Source organism: Penicillium citrinum (genome assembly GCF_028827155.1).
Source record: "Penicillium citrinum strain IBT 23319 chromosome Unknown utg000006l:1.0-3011923.0:1.0-3012962.0, whole genome shotgun sequence".
NCBI lineage: Eukaryota > Fungi > Ascomycota > Eurotiomycetes > Eurotiales > Aspergillaceae > Penicillium > Penicillium citrinum.
The window spans coordinates 1,953,833-1,970,290 of NW_026622691.1; the positions used below are offsets into that span (position 1 = coordinate 1,953,833).

At 47.7% G+C, this 16,458-nt stretch overlaps 7 protein-coding genes across 7 annotated transcripts; 4 read left to right on the plus strand and 3 right to left on the minus strand.

Annotated features, from left to right (window-relative positions):
- Window positions 1–1,716: 1,716 nt before the first annotated feature.
- Window positions 1,717–2,404, plus strand: N7469_007267 (DUF4452 domain-containing protein; the record flags this gene model as incomplete). The annotated part of the gene is made up of 2 exons (XM_056646185.1): window positions 1,717–1,986; window positions 2,081–2,404. The coding sequence occupies 2 exons, from the start codon at window positions 1,717–1,719 to the stop codon at window positions 2,402–2,404; spliced, it is 594 nt and encodes a 197-aa protein (XP_056499626.1).
- Window positions 2,405–4,813: 2,409 nt separating this feature from the next.
- Window positions 4,814–5,273, plus strand: N7469_007268 (uncharacterized protein; the record flags this gene model as incomplete). Its single annotated transcript, XM_056646186.1, has 3 exons — window positions 4,814–4,943; window positions 5,004–5,116; window positions 5,190–5,273. 3 exons carry the CDS (start codon window positions 4,814–4,816, stop codon window positions 5,271–5,273), a joined length of 327 nt encoding a protein of 108 aa, XP_056499627.1.
- Window positions 5,274–5,623: 350 nt separating this feature from the next.
- On the minus strand, window positions 5,624–6,427 carry N7469_007269 (syntaxin family protein; the record flags this gene model as incomplete). Its single annotated transcript, XM_056646187.1, has 1 exon — window positions 5,624–6,427. One exon carries the CDS (start codon window positions 6,425–6,427, stop codon window positions 5,624–5,626), a length of 804 nt encoding a protein of 267 aa, XP_056499628.1.
- A 138-nt stretch (window positions 6,428–6,565) lies between these two features.
- N7469_007270 (uncharacterized protein) lies at window positions 6,566–8,435 on the plus strand (the record flags this gene model as incomplete). Its single annotated transcript, XM_056646188.1, has 3 exons — window positions 6,566–6,648; window positions 6,830–7,556; window positions 7,620–8,435. 3 exons carry the CDS (start codon window positions 6,566–6,568, stop codon window positions 8,433–8,435), a joined length of 1,626 nt encoding a protein of 541 aa, XP_056499629.1.
- A 1,443-nt stretch (window positions 8,436–9,878) lies between these two features.
- N7469_007271 (Het-C domain-containing protein) lies at window positions 9,879–12,268 on the minus strand (the record flags this gene model as incomplete). Its single annotated transcript, XM_056646189.1, has 4 exons — window positions 9,879–11,697; window positions 11,760–11,918; window positions 11,984–12,131; window positions 12,184–12,268. The coding sequence occupies 4 exons, from the start codon at window positions 12,266–12,268 to the stop codon at window positions 9,879–9,881; spliced, it is 2,211 nt and encodes a 736-aa protein (XP_056499630.1).
- A 1,075-nt stretch (window positions 12,269–13,343) lies between these two features.
- On the plus strand, window positions 13,344–14,282 carry N7469_007272 (phytanoyl-CoA dioxygenase family protein; the record flags this gene model as incomplete). Its single annotated transcript, XM_056646190.1, has 1 exon — window positions 13,344–14,282. The coding sequence occupies one exon, from the start codon at window positions 13,344–13,346 to the stop codon at window positions 14,280–14,282; it is 939 nt and encodes a 312-aa protein (XP_056499631.1).
- Window positions 14,283–14,631: 349 nt separating this feature from the next.
- aglA (putative alpha-galactosidase) lies at window positions 14,632–16,263 on the minus strand (the record flags this gene model as incomplete). The annotated part of the gene is made up of 1 exon (XM_056646191.1): window positions 14,632–16,263. One exon carries the CDS (start codon window positions 16,261–16,263, stop codon window positions 14,632–14,634), a length of 1,632 nt encoding a protein of 543 aa, XP_056499632.1.
- Between the last annotated feature and the right edge of the window lie 195 nt (window positions 16,264–16,458).

Here is a 16,458-nt window from a genome sequence, read left to right on the forward strand (position 1 = left end):
GGAAGAGGAGTACCAGGGGGGGGGGGGCAGATGGGGGCTTGGGCTTGTTCCAGCAGGCGCCGGCATTTCAGAATTGGGTCAGTCAGGTACACGATGGAAATCAGATCCTCGTCGGATTCCGCATCCTCGCAACACTGTACAATGAGGTTCCACCATTCTGGCGATGGTGAGGGGTTGGGCCATGAGTCACGATGCTACCCAGCGAGTGCGAGCGAGACGCCGCATCCCGTAGAGTCCGTTTGATGGCGAATCCGGTTGCCGGTTTAGGAGGCCGATGGATCAGGCTAAATCTCATTTTTTAGAATTGGCACATTTGAAGAGGGGGGGGGGGGGGGTTTTGGTATCCAATGTATCGAGAAGTATGGCGTGCAGTTCCAGTTTTCTGTCCATGCACTGCACCATCAGCCCTCTTACGGAGTACAGTACAATCGTGGCGCATCCCAATCGACCAGAATGAATCTTCCTCCACTGGTCCCTGCGCCCTGTGAGTAGAAGGATTGGGAAATCTGGGAATCCAAAGGGGAGGAGATCAGCGATCAGCGATCAGCAGCCACAGCCGGGGCCCTATTGGAGGGAGGAGGGGGAATGTGTGCCTGGGACCTGCGATACGCAGTGCACAGGTCCGGCGTAAGCACTACGACAGTAAAGAGCAAGCTTCGAACTTAGGATCCTGGCAGACAAAGTCTCCGTTCCAGCCATTGCAATCCCAGCTAATATGTTAAAGGTGTATATACATCAACCTGTAAGATGGCAGCAAAAAAACCACTATACATAGTACAGTATGTGTAGTATGCTGTACCTTCTTGCGGGAGGCTGGGGGAATCGGAATCCCCAAGGTGATAGGAGTGGAGCCATACAAAAATGGAGGGCGACAATCCTTATTGTGCATAGCCCTACTATGGAGACACCACACGAGCCACCAAGGGCGAAAAAACGAAGGCATCGAGGGATGCCCGGGGGGAAGTGGAAGGGCGTCATGACAATACCCTTGAAGAAGGTCGATCCCTATCGACCTGCGTAATGAGGCCACAATACATGAGTATTGTGTATGTATGAAAGACGGTACGGGTACCGATGAAGCTCAGGAGGCAAAAAGGCGCAGCCACTCGTAGGCGCAGTTGGTGGGCAGATCAGTGTCAATCCCTACTATTTCCAGCACTCAAGGGCCACATCGTGGTCAACGACGTCACGTCTGTTTCCGGTAGTGTAAAAGAAGGACGAAACAGTGGGAAACCGGTGGGAAGAAGATGTGGAGTAGTTTTTGCAGAGAGAAAAGGAGGCGATTGGCTAAAGTGGAGGAATTGAGGAGCGCAAGAGTCAATCTTGACTCTCGCCACTTTTGCTGATTGGCGCGTGACTCGCAAAAAGGTGGAGTCGCTCTCTATTTTTTTTTCACTAATTTGAAGTAATTACCGTATTATTACACATAGTCACTCCCATCTCATCACTGGATTGCAGGGGGATGTGACCATACGTGACCATACCTCACTTCCTCTTTCTCGCCCCAAAACACACCCCTCTTTTCTTCCTTCTCTTCCTCCCACACAACTTCGATTCTTCCTTCATAACCTTTCTTGTGCTATACCCTCCACCCAACTACTCACTTTCTGACTTTGTTCTTCAATCTTCTTCGTCTTTAACTTCTTCTTATTCTTTATTCTTCTTCTCTTTACATACTAGGGTGCTGGCTATCAAATCCATACCACCCTATTCACGATGTCTGCTTTCTACAACCCTCACCACCACTACCAGCAACAACAACACCCTCACGCCCATATGCCCACCCAAAATCATCACCACGGTCGCCGCCGGGCTCCTAAAATGGCCCAGCAGAATGCCCAGCGTCAGTTCCGTGGTGTGAAGAGCATGCGCGAATTGGCCGAGGCACCCGCTGTTACTGCTTTCCGAGCTCGTTTCGAGGCTGGTCGCTCGTTTGATTTGGATGATGACCTGGAGTTTTGTCCGAATCTCTTGACTGAGGACGACGTATGTTTTGCTGATCCAGTTCCAACAAGGGAAAAGGTCTCAAGGAAAGCAGCTTGGGCTAACACTTAGGTTCTTTTCTTTTTTTCCCCTGCAGTTGCACTCCATTCACTCCGCCTCATCCGACAGATCTTCGCTTTCCAGTGGATCGCCCGATACTTCCCCCCTGCAGCACCAAATTCAGCCGGTGCAGCAGGTGACCCCATCTATCTCCCTCTCTCCCGCCCAAGCCAACTCTTACGTTCAGGCTGGCGTGACCGGTAATCTTAATCATGCCAATTATCACCAGTCGGCCGCCAACCCGGCCAACCGGACCCGCAAAGTCATTCCCATTGTTAACCCCAACACTGGAATGACCCTTGCCAGCCCGCCTTCGTCCATCTCGCCAGCGTTGATGCAGACGGCTCAGCGTCGATGGTGAGAAGCTTGTTGACGGTTCGTCGGGCGCTAGCGCCCTCCGCCCTAGCGGCATGTTTTCTCGCACGTCACTTGAGTTTATGCATCATCGGGATGGTTATTTGATCGCAGGTTCTAATGTCTTGTTTTGATTTGGTTATTTCCATATTGCATTTCCCGTACCTGTACGGGCTATCTTTGCATTTGATACGACACCACTGGAGGGTATTTCTATTCCCCCTTTCTACGACTACGGCGATTGATTTCGGTGATCGACAACAAAAAAAATCGTCTGAAAAAAATCTTGAAAATTTGTTCGAAAATCCGGCTACATTGTACATACCGACCTTCACCATCTCCTTTTTACTCTCTTCCGCCGATAACGACCTACACCTATCTTTCGCCATACATCTAGATCTCTTGCGATGCTTTCAGCTTGTTGCGAGCGACGGCGCCTGCGATTTGATTCCTATTGCATCCTCTTTTTAACCTACGATACCGATCGTCTCTCGGGGAGGGACGAGAAAACTATCTTCTCTTCTTTGACCCCCGGTTTCTTTCCGGTTGAATCCGACCGATGATGTATAGAACGGTGACTTGCTACTTGACGTGCATGTTCCATGGGAACCGGAGTTGACTTTTGTTCTTTCTGGAAAAGGGCGAGGATTGCCAGCGAGCGATCTGAACCTGAACTTCTTTCTCACCTACACTGTGACTTATCTTCTTTTTCTCTTCCACGATTTCCTTACTCATCATTTCGATTCTCATTTCTTGGGGTTATTTTGCTCTTGGGGCGGGACGGATTTCACATTTGTTTTTATCAAGGATCTAGAGGCGGAAACGATACACGTCTGCATTGCTTGGGCACTGTTGAAATTATCTGGGATGTGCTTTTTTTTATTGTCTGTTTGTGTGTGTTTTTTTACTGGGCTTTTCTTGTACATCGGTTTATTCGGAGGGGAATGGGTGATACGCGATACTCATTACTTCCTTGCCACGGGGATAAGTGGCTGGTTGGGTTTGGTTGCGAGCGAAACCATGGGATGCGGAGTTGTTCTCTGTTTGAAATCGATATCCTGGGGGTCTGTTTCTTGTGGAATCTTTCCCGAGGAAATAGACCATCTGCGTTGAAAATGGGTTTTATTATTATTACTGGTTGTCCTTTTTTGGTTGTTTTCATTCTTGATCATGTCTTCATTTTTTTTTATGTGGCTCCTGATTCATTACCACTCCCTTCGCTGTTTCATGTCTACGGTTCATCCTCTGATATCTCTACTCTTTTTGATAAAGTATAGAGAATAGCTCCCGGAGAGTTATGAATACGTATGATGCTAATGGCCACTTTGTGAATCTTCTTGCACACTGTCATTTTCAATCGCATCTCTTTTGTTTATATTCTCATATAGTTCGCTCTGCACTGTTGGTGATTATATTCTGGACAAATCGATGTGACCAATTCTTCTCCCTACTTCAGCATTTATACCAATTCGCAGCGTATAAAGTACAGTATTGTACATATGCATATGTAGTATGCTTGTGGGCCATGGAATTGGTTATGGAATCCTCCATACATATACTATCATTCAGGAGTATATCCCTGTGGAAAGAAGGAATGATATTCGTCCCTCTGCGTCACAGCTTGACAGTACTATTCATGATGTCATGATACTCCTTGAGTGCCGAGAGATTGAAAGGTCTGGGAATGAAACTGCTCGGAATGCAGGCCGACTTGACAGCGTCGGTCTAATCAGGGTGCATACATTGACGAGATGTACCATTGCTATATTCGAGTAATATATGATGATAACAGATATGTATACACTGCTACAATAAATTAAGTCACCCTCTACCATTTACCCACAATATCCCTTCAATACACATACAAAATGCATGCATTTTACTAGTTCTGCGATTGACATCCGCCAGCCCGAACGTTTTAAGTATCGCTGACGTCACGGCTTCCGGTTTCCACGGCGAACAAATCGATTCGCTCAGAGAGAATCACGAATGAGCTACTCTTCATTGGACTTTGGCTGGGTTTGTTAAACAACTTTCTCCGGGATAAGGTAATTCCAGGTGAAAAGAGAGGTCGAGATTAAAACAACTCTTGACTCTTGGTTCATCTCCGCTTCATACACTGCCTATACCACAATTCCGACTGAAACCCCCACGACACTTCTTCCAATAATTTAACTACATTCACCTTGGAACGTGTATACTTGAAAGTTGGTGAGTTGCAGTCCACTTATTATGGTGACGGTGATGATGATGATGATGGGCGTGGAGTTGTACTTGGCGACCTGTGGGGGAAAGTCGTCATGGCTTTCCACCCCCCGCCAGCTAGAGCTATATAAATCCACCATGCTCGCTGGTAAAGCTTGAGACAACACGCTAACGATACCCCGAGTCTAAAAAGAATTTGATATACTTCACCATGTCCTTTCTCTCCCCAATTCGAAGTGGTACCCGCCACCTTCCGCAATACCTCAAGCCCTCCCTCCGACAGACGACTGTCTCGATCCACACCTCTGCTCCACGACTCACCCTGAAAGAATCCGATAAGAGTTAGCATTGCCACAAACCCAATCTCCGAGGGACTCTACTAAATGTCTCTTTTTTCACAGATCGTGACGACCTCCCAAATATCTATGAATCGCAGAAAGAGGCTCAGTTGAAGAAGACTAAGGAGGGCAAAGCTCACTGGGAACCCGATCTCGCTAGCAACAGCGAAGCTGATGTATGAATTCATCCACCCTACCTTATAACTGTATCATAGGATAGTCACTAATCTAAACTTTCTTCATCAATAGGTCAAGGCTGATCGAGGCGAGTTGCAAGGGGATAAGGCCTTCCAGGAAGTGGAGGAAAAGAATAAGAAGAAAAAGGCCCTCTAAATTATTAACTAGGAATTCTGGAGTTTACGGTGTCATTTCAGCTTGCGACCTTCGATGGAAATCTGTACGCAGTCTGTGTCTAGTGTTCAAATCTACGCTGTAATGCAAATGGAATGGTCAAATGAAGACGTGGAGTGTGCTTGTAAATGTAGTATATTGTCGACCAGGGCAACCGGCGACAGGTTATAAGAGGCTCATTTCCCTAACGCCAAAGAATCCTTCAACGGAAAATCAGTAGGAAAAGGAAAAAAAAGCTAGCCAAAATCCCTGGAGAATGAAACGCCCGCTCGCAAACAGATAGAATAGAAAGAACAGAGAAGACGAAGTCGTTGCCGGTCTCGCCGGTATTCTTATTTCAGAATCACAATCAGGATGACCAATATAATAATCAATCCAATTATGGTCATCATACTCCAATTCTCGCCCGCACGGCGACGGAATCGATCCATTCGTCGTCGCGCAGTGTTTAGACGGCCCTGATGGCGGTCCACATCGCCATCTACTCCATCTAGTAGCGCAACATGTCCATCCAGCTCATCTCCAATCTGAATACTCAATTCGTGCTGTCTCCCAATAGACTCACCCAGTCGATCTAACTGGTCGTCCTGATCCCGCATCACCTGCGAATGATGATCATGTATCTGTTGATTAGACCAATCAGACTGGTCAACAGGTGAAGGTTCATCGCGATAAGGGTACAAATTCTGCCGGGCGCGCTCCTCCTCTTCAATTTCAACTTGTGCAGCTGCAGTCGCGGCAGAATTATCCATGAACCGTACTGATTTCGAGGACGGGTGTTGTGGAACAGGCTGTTTGAGATCAGGCGATGTTGCGGGACGGTTGGTGGAATCCGCATCATGGGCAGAGGCCTCCGGGTCTGTGCCATAGAATTGGAAAGAGAGATCTTGAAATTGAGCGTTTAGAGGACCTAGTTGATCCTTTAGAGCGGCGGCACCGGTGCTATCATTTGATTCAGCGAGGCGGGCTTGGTCGGCTTCAACGGCTTGAATTCCCTCTCGGAGCGATTCTAGGGAGCGGGAGATTTCGCCATCTTGTGCATTGGGTTCAAGATCAAGTGCTATCGCACGTTGTCGCTCTAGTAGCGAAAGCTTGATATGATCCGCGAGAAGGAAGAGCTGAGATGGGTTCGACATGGCGGATGGCGTCGGACGGAAACGGGGGGGGTTGGGGGAAATGGTCATGAAACGAGAGTATTTGAGTACCCTTTACGGGATATATGATCAAAGTAAGATCCAGTCAAATCAACCCGTACTACTCGCTCGGGTCAAAAGATGGGATTTGAGAGGTGGAGAAGGTCTTTTGAAGTTGAGGTAAGACGAGAGTTGCAGCTAAGGCAACTCCGCCGTCAACGCGGGTCTGCGATCTGCCGCTTCCGCCTTTCCCTTCCTTTTGCCTCCCCGCAACTCCATTTCTCATTTACTTTCTTCTTTCGCTTTCCTCTCCGCAATTCTGGAATTCTCATCCTCCTTCGGTCTTAGATTCCTGTTCGATCCCTTCATTGAATAAACCCTCTATGAACTACTCTCACCTCATAGGGTCTCATATCTCTCCAATATCGGCCTCGACCTCGGCATCTGCATCCTAGCCTATTCACGAGCTTATACCACACCTCACCCCTCCCTTCAGAAAGACTTCAACTCTAAGCAACCACCACGCCGCTTTACAGTTCTTCAATACGGAACAAATCTTCATGGAAAGTTTGAAAAGGGTTTATCTACGCACATCATGAATATCCAGGACTTTCTGGCATTCGACTCCGAAGCCGACACCGACCATGACATGCCGGTCGACTTGCGCTCCCTTGATCTCGTCTCCGGCTACGACTCGCATCTGATGTGCCCAATATGCCACTGCCCTCTAGTCCAGCCCGCGCGTCTACAATGTGATCATGTATTTTGTCAGAAATGCCTCCGATCAGCCATCACCACCTTCCGCTCGGCCGATACGGATGATTTCCCGTGTCCCTCCTGCCGAACCCCCACCAGCCACATATCGACGAATGTACCCCGCCTTTTGATAAACATGTGCGACGAGATTCAAGTACGATGCCCGTTCCTAGCGGATGGCTGTCAAGAGATTCTACCAAGAGGGCATATTCAGTCGCATGTGGATAGATATTGCGGGTATCGGCTTATGCCGTGCCCAGACGAATCGTGCGATAAGAAGACCCGGAAAAAGGATCTCCAGCCGGAAGAAAGATGCCTTCATAGTTATTACCAGTGCACGCGCTGTGAGCAGGATATAATGGAGCAGGATTACGAGGTGCGTATTCCTTGAATATAATTATCTACAATTATGGCTGTACTAATTTCGGTCTTCTTTCAGGAACATGAAAAGGAACTCTGTCCTAGTCTCGAATCGACATGTGTGGATTGCGGGACTATAGTCCCACAGCGAGAGCTTCAGGGTCATATCGATAAATGCCCAGAAGCCTTGAGCCCCTGCGCGGCCTCGAAATACGGTTGCACGACCAAGATTCGCCGAGCAGAAATTGCAAACCATGAACAGTCTTGTCCGTTGGTCTCTATCGCACCATACTTCGAAGCTCAAAATACCAGGCTAAATTCACTCGAATTGACGACAAAACATCTTCAACAACGAAATGAAATCTTTGAGGATGGCCTTGCCAATATTCGATCCACGTTGCTCGAGTCTGCCCGCAGTGGTGGGCGAAGTGGTCCCAGTGGTGAACGAGGTCCACAGAACCAGGCAGACGAGATCGATGAATCAACAAGCTTATCACCCCTCGCCTCATCCAACCCCACAACATATCTTCTCTCGCTTCATGAATCTTTACGCGAGGAAGTTAGTCAGATGTCACATGCACTTACAGATCTTGACGCCCGTGCTAGCATGACGATCATGAATGAATGCCTTCGGATCAAAGAGGATATGGCCCACACGAATGCAGCCGTCACCAGTGTGCGCATGCAAGTCCAGTGGCTTATGAATCCTCGCCTTCACAACAGCACCCGAACAGGAAATATGCGTACCGGTGCTAGTACTGCTGGTAGTGACACAACCCGTACGCAGTTCACATCTACTTCTGCACCAGGACCAAGCCAGGCCGCCGGCCCATCCTTGGGGTCACTTCGACCACGACGACCTAGTGACAGTGGACGCGAAGGGACGAAATTATAATATTAATCAGAAGGTGAAACATGATTGGACTACTTGCATTGTCTTCTTTATGGAGAGGGAGTAATGGACGGTTATTTTAGTGTATTGTGTAGGTTACGAGTGATGATTGGGTTGCCTTTTTCGAGGCAGGTGTCTTGGATAGACTGGTCTTGTCTTTTTGATGCAGCATTCACTTCTAGGGCTGCTTTAACATTAATCAATAACAATTCTTTTATCAATGATTTTCTGATAGAAAGTCAACACCCATATGAGGTTATTCGTGGTGAGATTTCGGCCACTGTCATATCACATAAAAAAAAGGTGAAATGAAAGAGAAACAACATTAGAGAGCATTGGCGAATACTTGACAAATTTTTTAAAAAGCCACTCTATATACTGTCTAGTGTGTGAATCGATGGTCTGTTGTTGGCCATGGTGGCAGGTGTGGGCACTGTAGATTCAGTTTTAATTTTAAGTGTACACAGTATGAAGAAGTCAAGTGTCGGTCTCCACAAGCAGCTGGCATACATGCTACACATATGGTTATACAGTGAATTATGATGCAGTCTCTACTCCGTAATTATCTCACACTTACTTTGCTCAAAAAAAAAAAGAGTGTATCAAGATATCTATTCCAATATGGCCTATGTGGATTGAACAAAAAAGAAATCTCGTGGTTATCTTAGGAATAGCCGAACGCGGGGGTCGAACCCGCAACCTTGAGATTAAGAGTCTCACGCTCTACCGATTGAGCTAGCCCGGCAAGGGCTGTTGAAGGGCGGACCAACTTTTGGCTATATAAACTAGGTTATTAAACGATGTGAGCCGGGTCTCCTTCACAGGATCCTGTTGATCTATGTTCCACGCATGATCTTGGACCTTATCCTCCTGTTTTCAACATCCAGCTTTTTACATGCTTTGATATATTCATACCACACTTAAGTGGCAAGTTCTAATGAGATTCACTACCTGTAGGCCGTATATTTTTCGCTGCAGTGCCATTCTGCAGTGTTGAGATATATATTGTACTGCCTCCAGGGTGCACAATATATATCACCCAGGGTTGGGTAATGAATACCTGTCTAAGTAAGATGTGTATATCCAGGTGGTAACGCTCACTCAAGGTGGAGGTGGGCACCTAATAGGGCCAACCGAAAAGCAGCCCTGCTAAACGATCGTTTGCATACACTATGGTACTGATAGTTACCAAACGTACAATATAACAACTGTTAGTACCAGTGTGATATGAAAACCTGCTAAAATTCAAGTTGTCTTCATTGGATGCAACGTCAATGCTCACACAAACCGCCAAGTTGACTCCAACTTGAGAATATCAATCTAATATTGATGAACTACCCTAAGCCTTGGAAAACCCGGCCCCCATAGATCCTATATGTCATCTCCAAACATGACCTTCATGACTTCGTTAAATTTTACATGCTCATTCCGAACCTAATACCCGACTTAGTACCCATGCCCGCCATGTCCATAGCCCTGGTGACCATGTCCATACTGTCCATAACTCTGGTCATGATATCCAGAGTTCTGCTGGTACTGCTGATGCTGCTGTTGTGGCTCATTTCCACCCCTGTATTCAGCACCATCACCATCAACGCCCCTCGATGAACCATGCGAAAATCCACCGGGAATGAAATTCGAAATTGTACTCTCGAGTTTGTTCAACTTATTCAAGTTAGACATACCAGGGATCGGTAGACTGGAAAGCTTATCCCAAGGCAAACCCGAAGAATGTGACTGTTGTTGTCCATGCTGTTGTGACTGGCCAAATCCGAAGAATGACTGATGACCACCAGAGGATTGGCTCTGCTGGCTGTGAGATGGACCATGACCGTGGCCATGGTTACCTCCCAGAGCAGCAAATCCACCCTGACCGCCGCCGTGTGTGTGAGGAACACCACCGGTGTTCTTACCAGACCTGACACCCTCCGAGCTGAGGATATCATTCAAGTTGGCACCGCGATCGGGACGAGAGTGGGCCCAATTTTGAACAGCCTCGAACATTGTTCGGTGGGCCTCGTTGTTCATATCCCGGAGAACAGGGTGATGGAAGACGCGCAAACAATCGTTGAGAACCTCGTGTTCGGGAACATCGATGTGCTGCCAGGCGTACAATACGCGAGGTGCAACGTACTTGACGATTGCAGAAGCGACCTGTCCGGCAGGTTCGTTGAGAATGTTGGCAAAGTGGTCCTTGGACAGCAGCGAGTGAGTGGGATCAGTGCAGTGAGGATCAGTCCATGGTTCATATTGGTGTTTGCCAGAGGCATCAATGACACCTGCAGAGCCGGTCTGTAAAGATTTCGAAGCAGCATTGATGATAGGTCGCACGAAAGGTGCGAGAAGAGACATGATGAAAACGGTTAATGTCTCTGAGATCTTCTCAATAATAGCCTCAAGCCCGGGAATCTTCTCAATAATCGAGTTCAATTTCCGAACCACTTTGTCACGGAAGGCTAGAATGGGATAGATCTTGGCCACTGTATCTTGAGGGTTGAAGTCCGGCATACCCTGGAGACCTGGACCGGGTGCGCCACTATTGGAAGAGGGCTGCGGCGTCGAAGCACGAGTTCCTTCAGCCTGCGCATAGCCCATGTGTGACCCTCGAGAACGATTGAGAGTCTCCTGGGTCTCAGACTGATGCTTCAAATTCTCGGCTTCAGTGACTAGATCCCTGGTGCCCGGAATTTTGCCCAAAAGGCCGGTCAGAGCATTGAGAGAATTGCTAGATTGGGCATTGTTCTCTGCGTCACCTAGCGCCAGATCCATCTCATTGACCTCGGACTGGGTGAAGTGGTCGGTGGCCTCCCCCAACACGGAGTGAAAGAAGTCGACCATACCAAAGGTACCAGTGACAAGCGGAAAGACATGGTGTCCACGAACATTGCACTGTGTGGCTACACCGGTATGCGGAAATACGTTGTGAAGACCCATCTCGCGAAGCACCAGCTCACAATAATTCGTGTGGGCGGCAAAGTCCTCAAGCGTATGAAGGCCCTGTCCGAGGCATCGGAGTGCCTCGCAAAGATCTTCTTCCTTGCCTTTGTTATCTCCGCCATTTGTGTACATACGTCCGTAGTGAATGCTACGACTTAAGCTGAATTTAACGTATGCAGCACTAGTTGCCCAGTCGCCTCGCTCATTGGCGATATAGTTCTTCATACCGGTATCAGGATCGATTTCCAGCTCAACATTACGAACTGGAGGCCGTAGGCGTTTATCGTATTGGCGTGCATCCTCGTTATCGGCGTAGTCCTTAGGATTACTGGTAGAAGAATAAGATGATTAGCGAAAGCTTTCTTATTGTAATTTGGTCCTCACACTTACTCAATGTGTTCCTCCGGACGATAAACCCCAAGACGATCCGAGGTGACTTCAAATTCACCTGTCGCATAGCCGAAGCTCAGGAACGAAAGGACCCACACAAGAATACGAATTGTGTCGGCTTGGAGATTTTTGAGTGTTCCAACATCCATTGCCTGCGAACTGCGAGGTGTCAAGGTGTCAGCTGGGGATCTCCAGTCTGCTAAATTTGATAATGGAAAACCAACTAGTCCCGCAGCCAATTTCCAAAATATACGCGCTTGATCATGGTTGAGGTCCATTTGTGACCATGGATGAAGGCGACTGTTTTGAGGATGTCCTCGATATCACCATGGCGCCAATTCTTCCCCTCAACAGCCGAGATAGAAGCGATATCTGAGCAGGTTAGTAGAGGAAATATGATAGGATTAGGCGCGGAAAGACGTACTGCCGGCACCAAAAGCATGGACTTGGGGTAAAAGCAGCAGCAGACACACGACCAGGGCGGGAAAGCCCGCGCGAAGGATAGGCATGGTGCGTGCCAATCAACAGGAATAGAAGCAAAGTAAGTAGCAAGTAGCAAGTAGCAAGAAGAGAGAAGGGAAAGAAAAGGAGAATTGTCGGAAGAAGAGAAAGAAAGAAAGAAAGAGAGGATGCTGGTTGTGTCTCACGCTGATCGAGCTTGGCGGCCCGAGTGCGATGACGTGGTGGGGGCAGTGAATAAGATACAATCGATCTATTTATGTCAAACTGGAGGAGGTACATACTAAATATATATATGCTAGTTAAATGAGAGTAGAGTTAAAGAGCGCATAGGATAGATATAGAGGATATACTAGTTGTAGCATTACTGCACTGGACCAGATTTCCATGTTTCCAATTTATTTTGTTCCGTGGGGCTGACCCGTCGAAGTATACAAAAAAAAAACAGTCCCGTACCTACACTCAAATTCAAATGATATACATATTTACCTATAAGGATATGTTTTTGTACAGATAGGTCGATAGGTCGTTTGATGATATGATATATACAACAGGAGGACCGAATCAATGTCTTTATTACTCCAATAGCATCGATAATATTGACTTGTACTGAATAGAGGAGTATACTGTAGACCCAAGATCCTGCATGAAGTCAAGCTTCTGTATGTAATCAAGACGATAAGGTACTTGTGAGTACATTCTAGTATTCAATAGTACTCCGTAGTACTTCTTGATACTTCTGTTGTACATAATAATCCACGATGGTAGCATTGGAGTGGGGCAATCGGAATTTAAATTGACACAAACCTCCGATGTGAATCACTAATTACTCTGGATTAACACAATTAATTAACTATTCTAGTTAAATATTTGACACTAAATTGATCCTAGTAATAGAGACTAATAATTAACAGATCCACGTCGTATCAATTTCCAGATACCAACAGAATGTCACAGTCGCAGTTCCATTCCAATCGTCACATCCACAACCCCGCAATCTTCATATAAACTTCAATCTGAACTTCCTTTCTTCTCCAGGTTTCTCCAGGTTTTCCACACTCCGAGCCAATCCCTAATAGATTGACATAAAATAATACTCCCCTTGGTATCAAATTGAAACACACCATGGCCACACCCAACCTTGACGCCCTCCAACGCGACGGCTTTGTCGTCGTCCGCAATCTTCTCACCCCAGACGAAATCACCCACTACCGCAGCATCGCAACAGAAGCTACCACCAAAACCCGCACCGGAAGCTGGCCACACTTCCGCACCGTCCCCAAACAATTCCCCCCATGGCCCTCAACACCCCCACCAGCCTCCGAGGGCGGCATCTGGGGTGTTCAACATCTAATGCACCCAGAAATGCCAGGCCGCGAAGCCTTCGCAAAATGCTACTTCTCGCCAACAATCCTAGCCGTCGCCGAGGAACTCATGGGCGTGAAGCCAGAGACAAATGGTGACAACGAACCTCTGGTAATGGAACTATTCAATCTCCTCGTCGCGCCGGAAACGAAGGACTTTGAACTTCGCTGGCACAGAGATGATGTCCCCGAGACCGCTACCGCCGAAGAAGAAATTCAACAACTCGCCGCAAAATCACCAGGAGGACGTCAATCCCACGCCCAATATAACCTTGCCCTTTGCCCAGATGCCTCATTGATCGTGGTACCGGGCTCTCACCGTCGCGCACGTACAGATGCAGAGCGTAAGGCGCATCCGTACGAGAGTAACATGCCCAATCAACTTGTTGTCGAGTTACAGCCCGGTGACGCGGTCTTTTACGATAGTAATATCCTGCACCGAGGGGTGTATCGGCATAAGCCTGCTAGCGGGGAAGAGACGCGGTTGACGCTCCATGGGAGTTTGGGACTGAAGGCGGATGATGCGGGGGATGCGGAGAAGAAGAAGGTTAGAGCGACGGCGGTTCTGCAGCATGGAGTTGGCGCTTGGGTTTATAGGGAGGAGGCCGCTTTTGGACTTGGAGAGAGGCCGGAGAAGATGAGGGCTAATTTGGTGGCGATGGGGACTGGGGAGGGTGTGGGATTTTCGTTGCAGGGGTAGTTAGTGGATTGCATAGTATCATGTATAGTGTGGATTTTATGGTGACTTTCAAGTTGGAAGAGGGCATGTCTGTCTGTATGGAATAGAGTAATCCTATAAAATAGAAGGAATGATACCTATTGCTTATTCATTAACCTTTGTGCGTTAGCTAGGTAGTGTCTGGTGCAAAATACTCTGATCAGAAATCTAATCATCCCGTAGTATAATCCTGGAAACAGCCCTAAGTGATATCCCAAAGAAAAGAGGAAGCTAGATACAAGTCATTTGATACGATTGTATGTGACATTGATACTACCATATAGTTATATTGTTCATCATACCTTCCCCAGCCCATCGAGATAGATAAGATCTACATCGTAGTATCAGCTAAACGAACACCACTAGGCAATCCCAAAATCTGCCCCGCTTGCTCCAGACTACAAGCTCTCAATCTACCATCCCCGGCGGACTCCGTTAAGCAGCCGTTCTTACTACTCTGCAAGTGGCCAGTCATAAAGTATGACCACTCTGTACCAGATCCACCACAGGAGGCGAGCGAAACCCCGTCGTCACTAGCATCCAGACACTTAGATTTGTTCGATAATGGGCTCAGACTCAGTTTGCTTCCTCGAGAGGTGACATGCCAGACCTGAGAATCAGTAGCTTGACACGCTTCGAATGTGACTCCCGTAGATGACGCCGTTAGGCAGTGGCTGGTAGCGGTGTTAATGATCATGCCAGTGGGCGTGATTGTAGTGCATTTACGCGGTGGTGTAATACGGAGGACAGTGGTGGCATGGCTATCCAGAGTGATATCAAAGGCATGGGAAATGGTCGACACGGTCCCAGTCAATAGATCGCGGGCCTTGTAATTGCAGTTCAAGTCGCTCAGTCCTAGACGAGCGAGAGGAATGGTGGTTTTAGTAGTAGAATTGCCTCGGTTGAGGACGGTGAGTAGTCGGTCTCCATTTGCTAGTGAGCGCGCTAGTACGTCGAAATCACTATCTCGACTGACTAGGGCCGATTGCTCAGCGAGAGGATCTTGATCCACGGCAATGAGATCCTTATTGGTCAGGAACTCGATCTCACTATCCGATAAATCGGGGATATATGCGCTGATAATTAACGGGGCGCCCATTGAAGCCCAAAGCGCGAATTGAGATCGTTTCTCCACATCTGATAGACCTGGATGGTCGGGGATGAGGAAGTCGGGATCGTTATAGTAACCGGGCTGTTGATAGCGTACTACCAGGGTGTGATAATGATAATTTAACATGACACTGTCCCAGGCACTTCCATCTCCACTATACACCAGAATATCATCTGAATGTCGCGCTAGCTCACCGTAGCTGGGAATCCAGTCCATAACCATAGCCCAGTCGGTAGCATTAGTAGAGAAATATGCAGGGGCCGATTCGGAAAATATAAGCGGCTGCTGCATACCACTCAGAATCTTGTGCCACTCGCGATAGAGATACCGATATTCATCCCGTAGCAGACGGCCATCTTCCGAGAAGACATTACACCCGTCAAGCTTGAGATAATCGATGCCCCAACTTGCGAAACTTTCAGCATCCTGCTGTTCATGGCCCAAGGAGCCTGGATATCCTCCACAAGTAGCATTGCCTGCATCTTCATAGATACCTAGGTGGAAACCATGATCTTTGGCGTATTTGGCTAGCCATGGAATACCGTGCGGGAAGAGTGTAGTATTCCATTGTAGAGAACCATCTTCGGCGCGCTCATGGGTCATCCAGCAATCATCGAGATTCAGCCGATTGTACCCTGCATCGCGGAGACCTCGATTGATCATAGCCTGAGCCGTATCCGTGAAGAGGGTTTCATTTAGGTCACACTGGAAGCGTGCCCAATTGTTGAAACCCATTGGCGGAGCCGTCAGAAGAGCAGGATTAGCAAGCGATGCTTGAACAGCGAGTGGCTGGATCATGCCGAGCGCGATCATTTGGGCGGGAATCAAGTTCCATATCGAGAATTTCGGCATTTGGTCTAATCTCAAGGAACTCGGAAAATTGGATATGGGAAGATTTGGAATGATTGATGATCGGCGCAGTCGATCGGCGCACCAATTGGGGATACTGTACTATTCACGAAATCAAGAAGTTGGTATCAGATTTGCTTTTGCCAAGCTTATAGTTTTCCGCTTTGACAGGTTTTGATCTGAAGAGAAAAGCCGAGC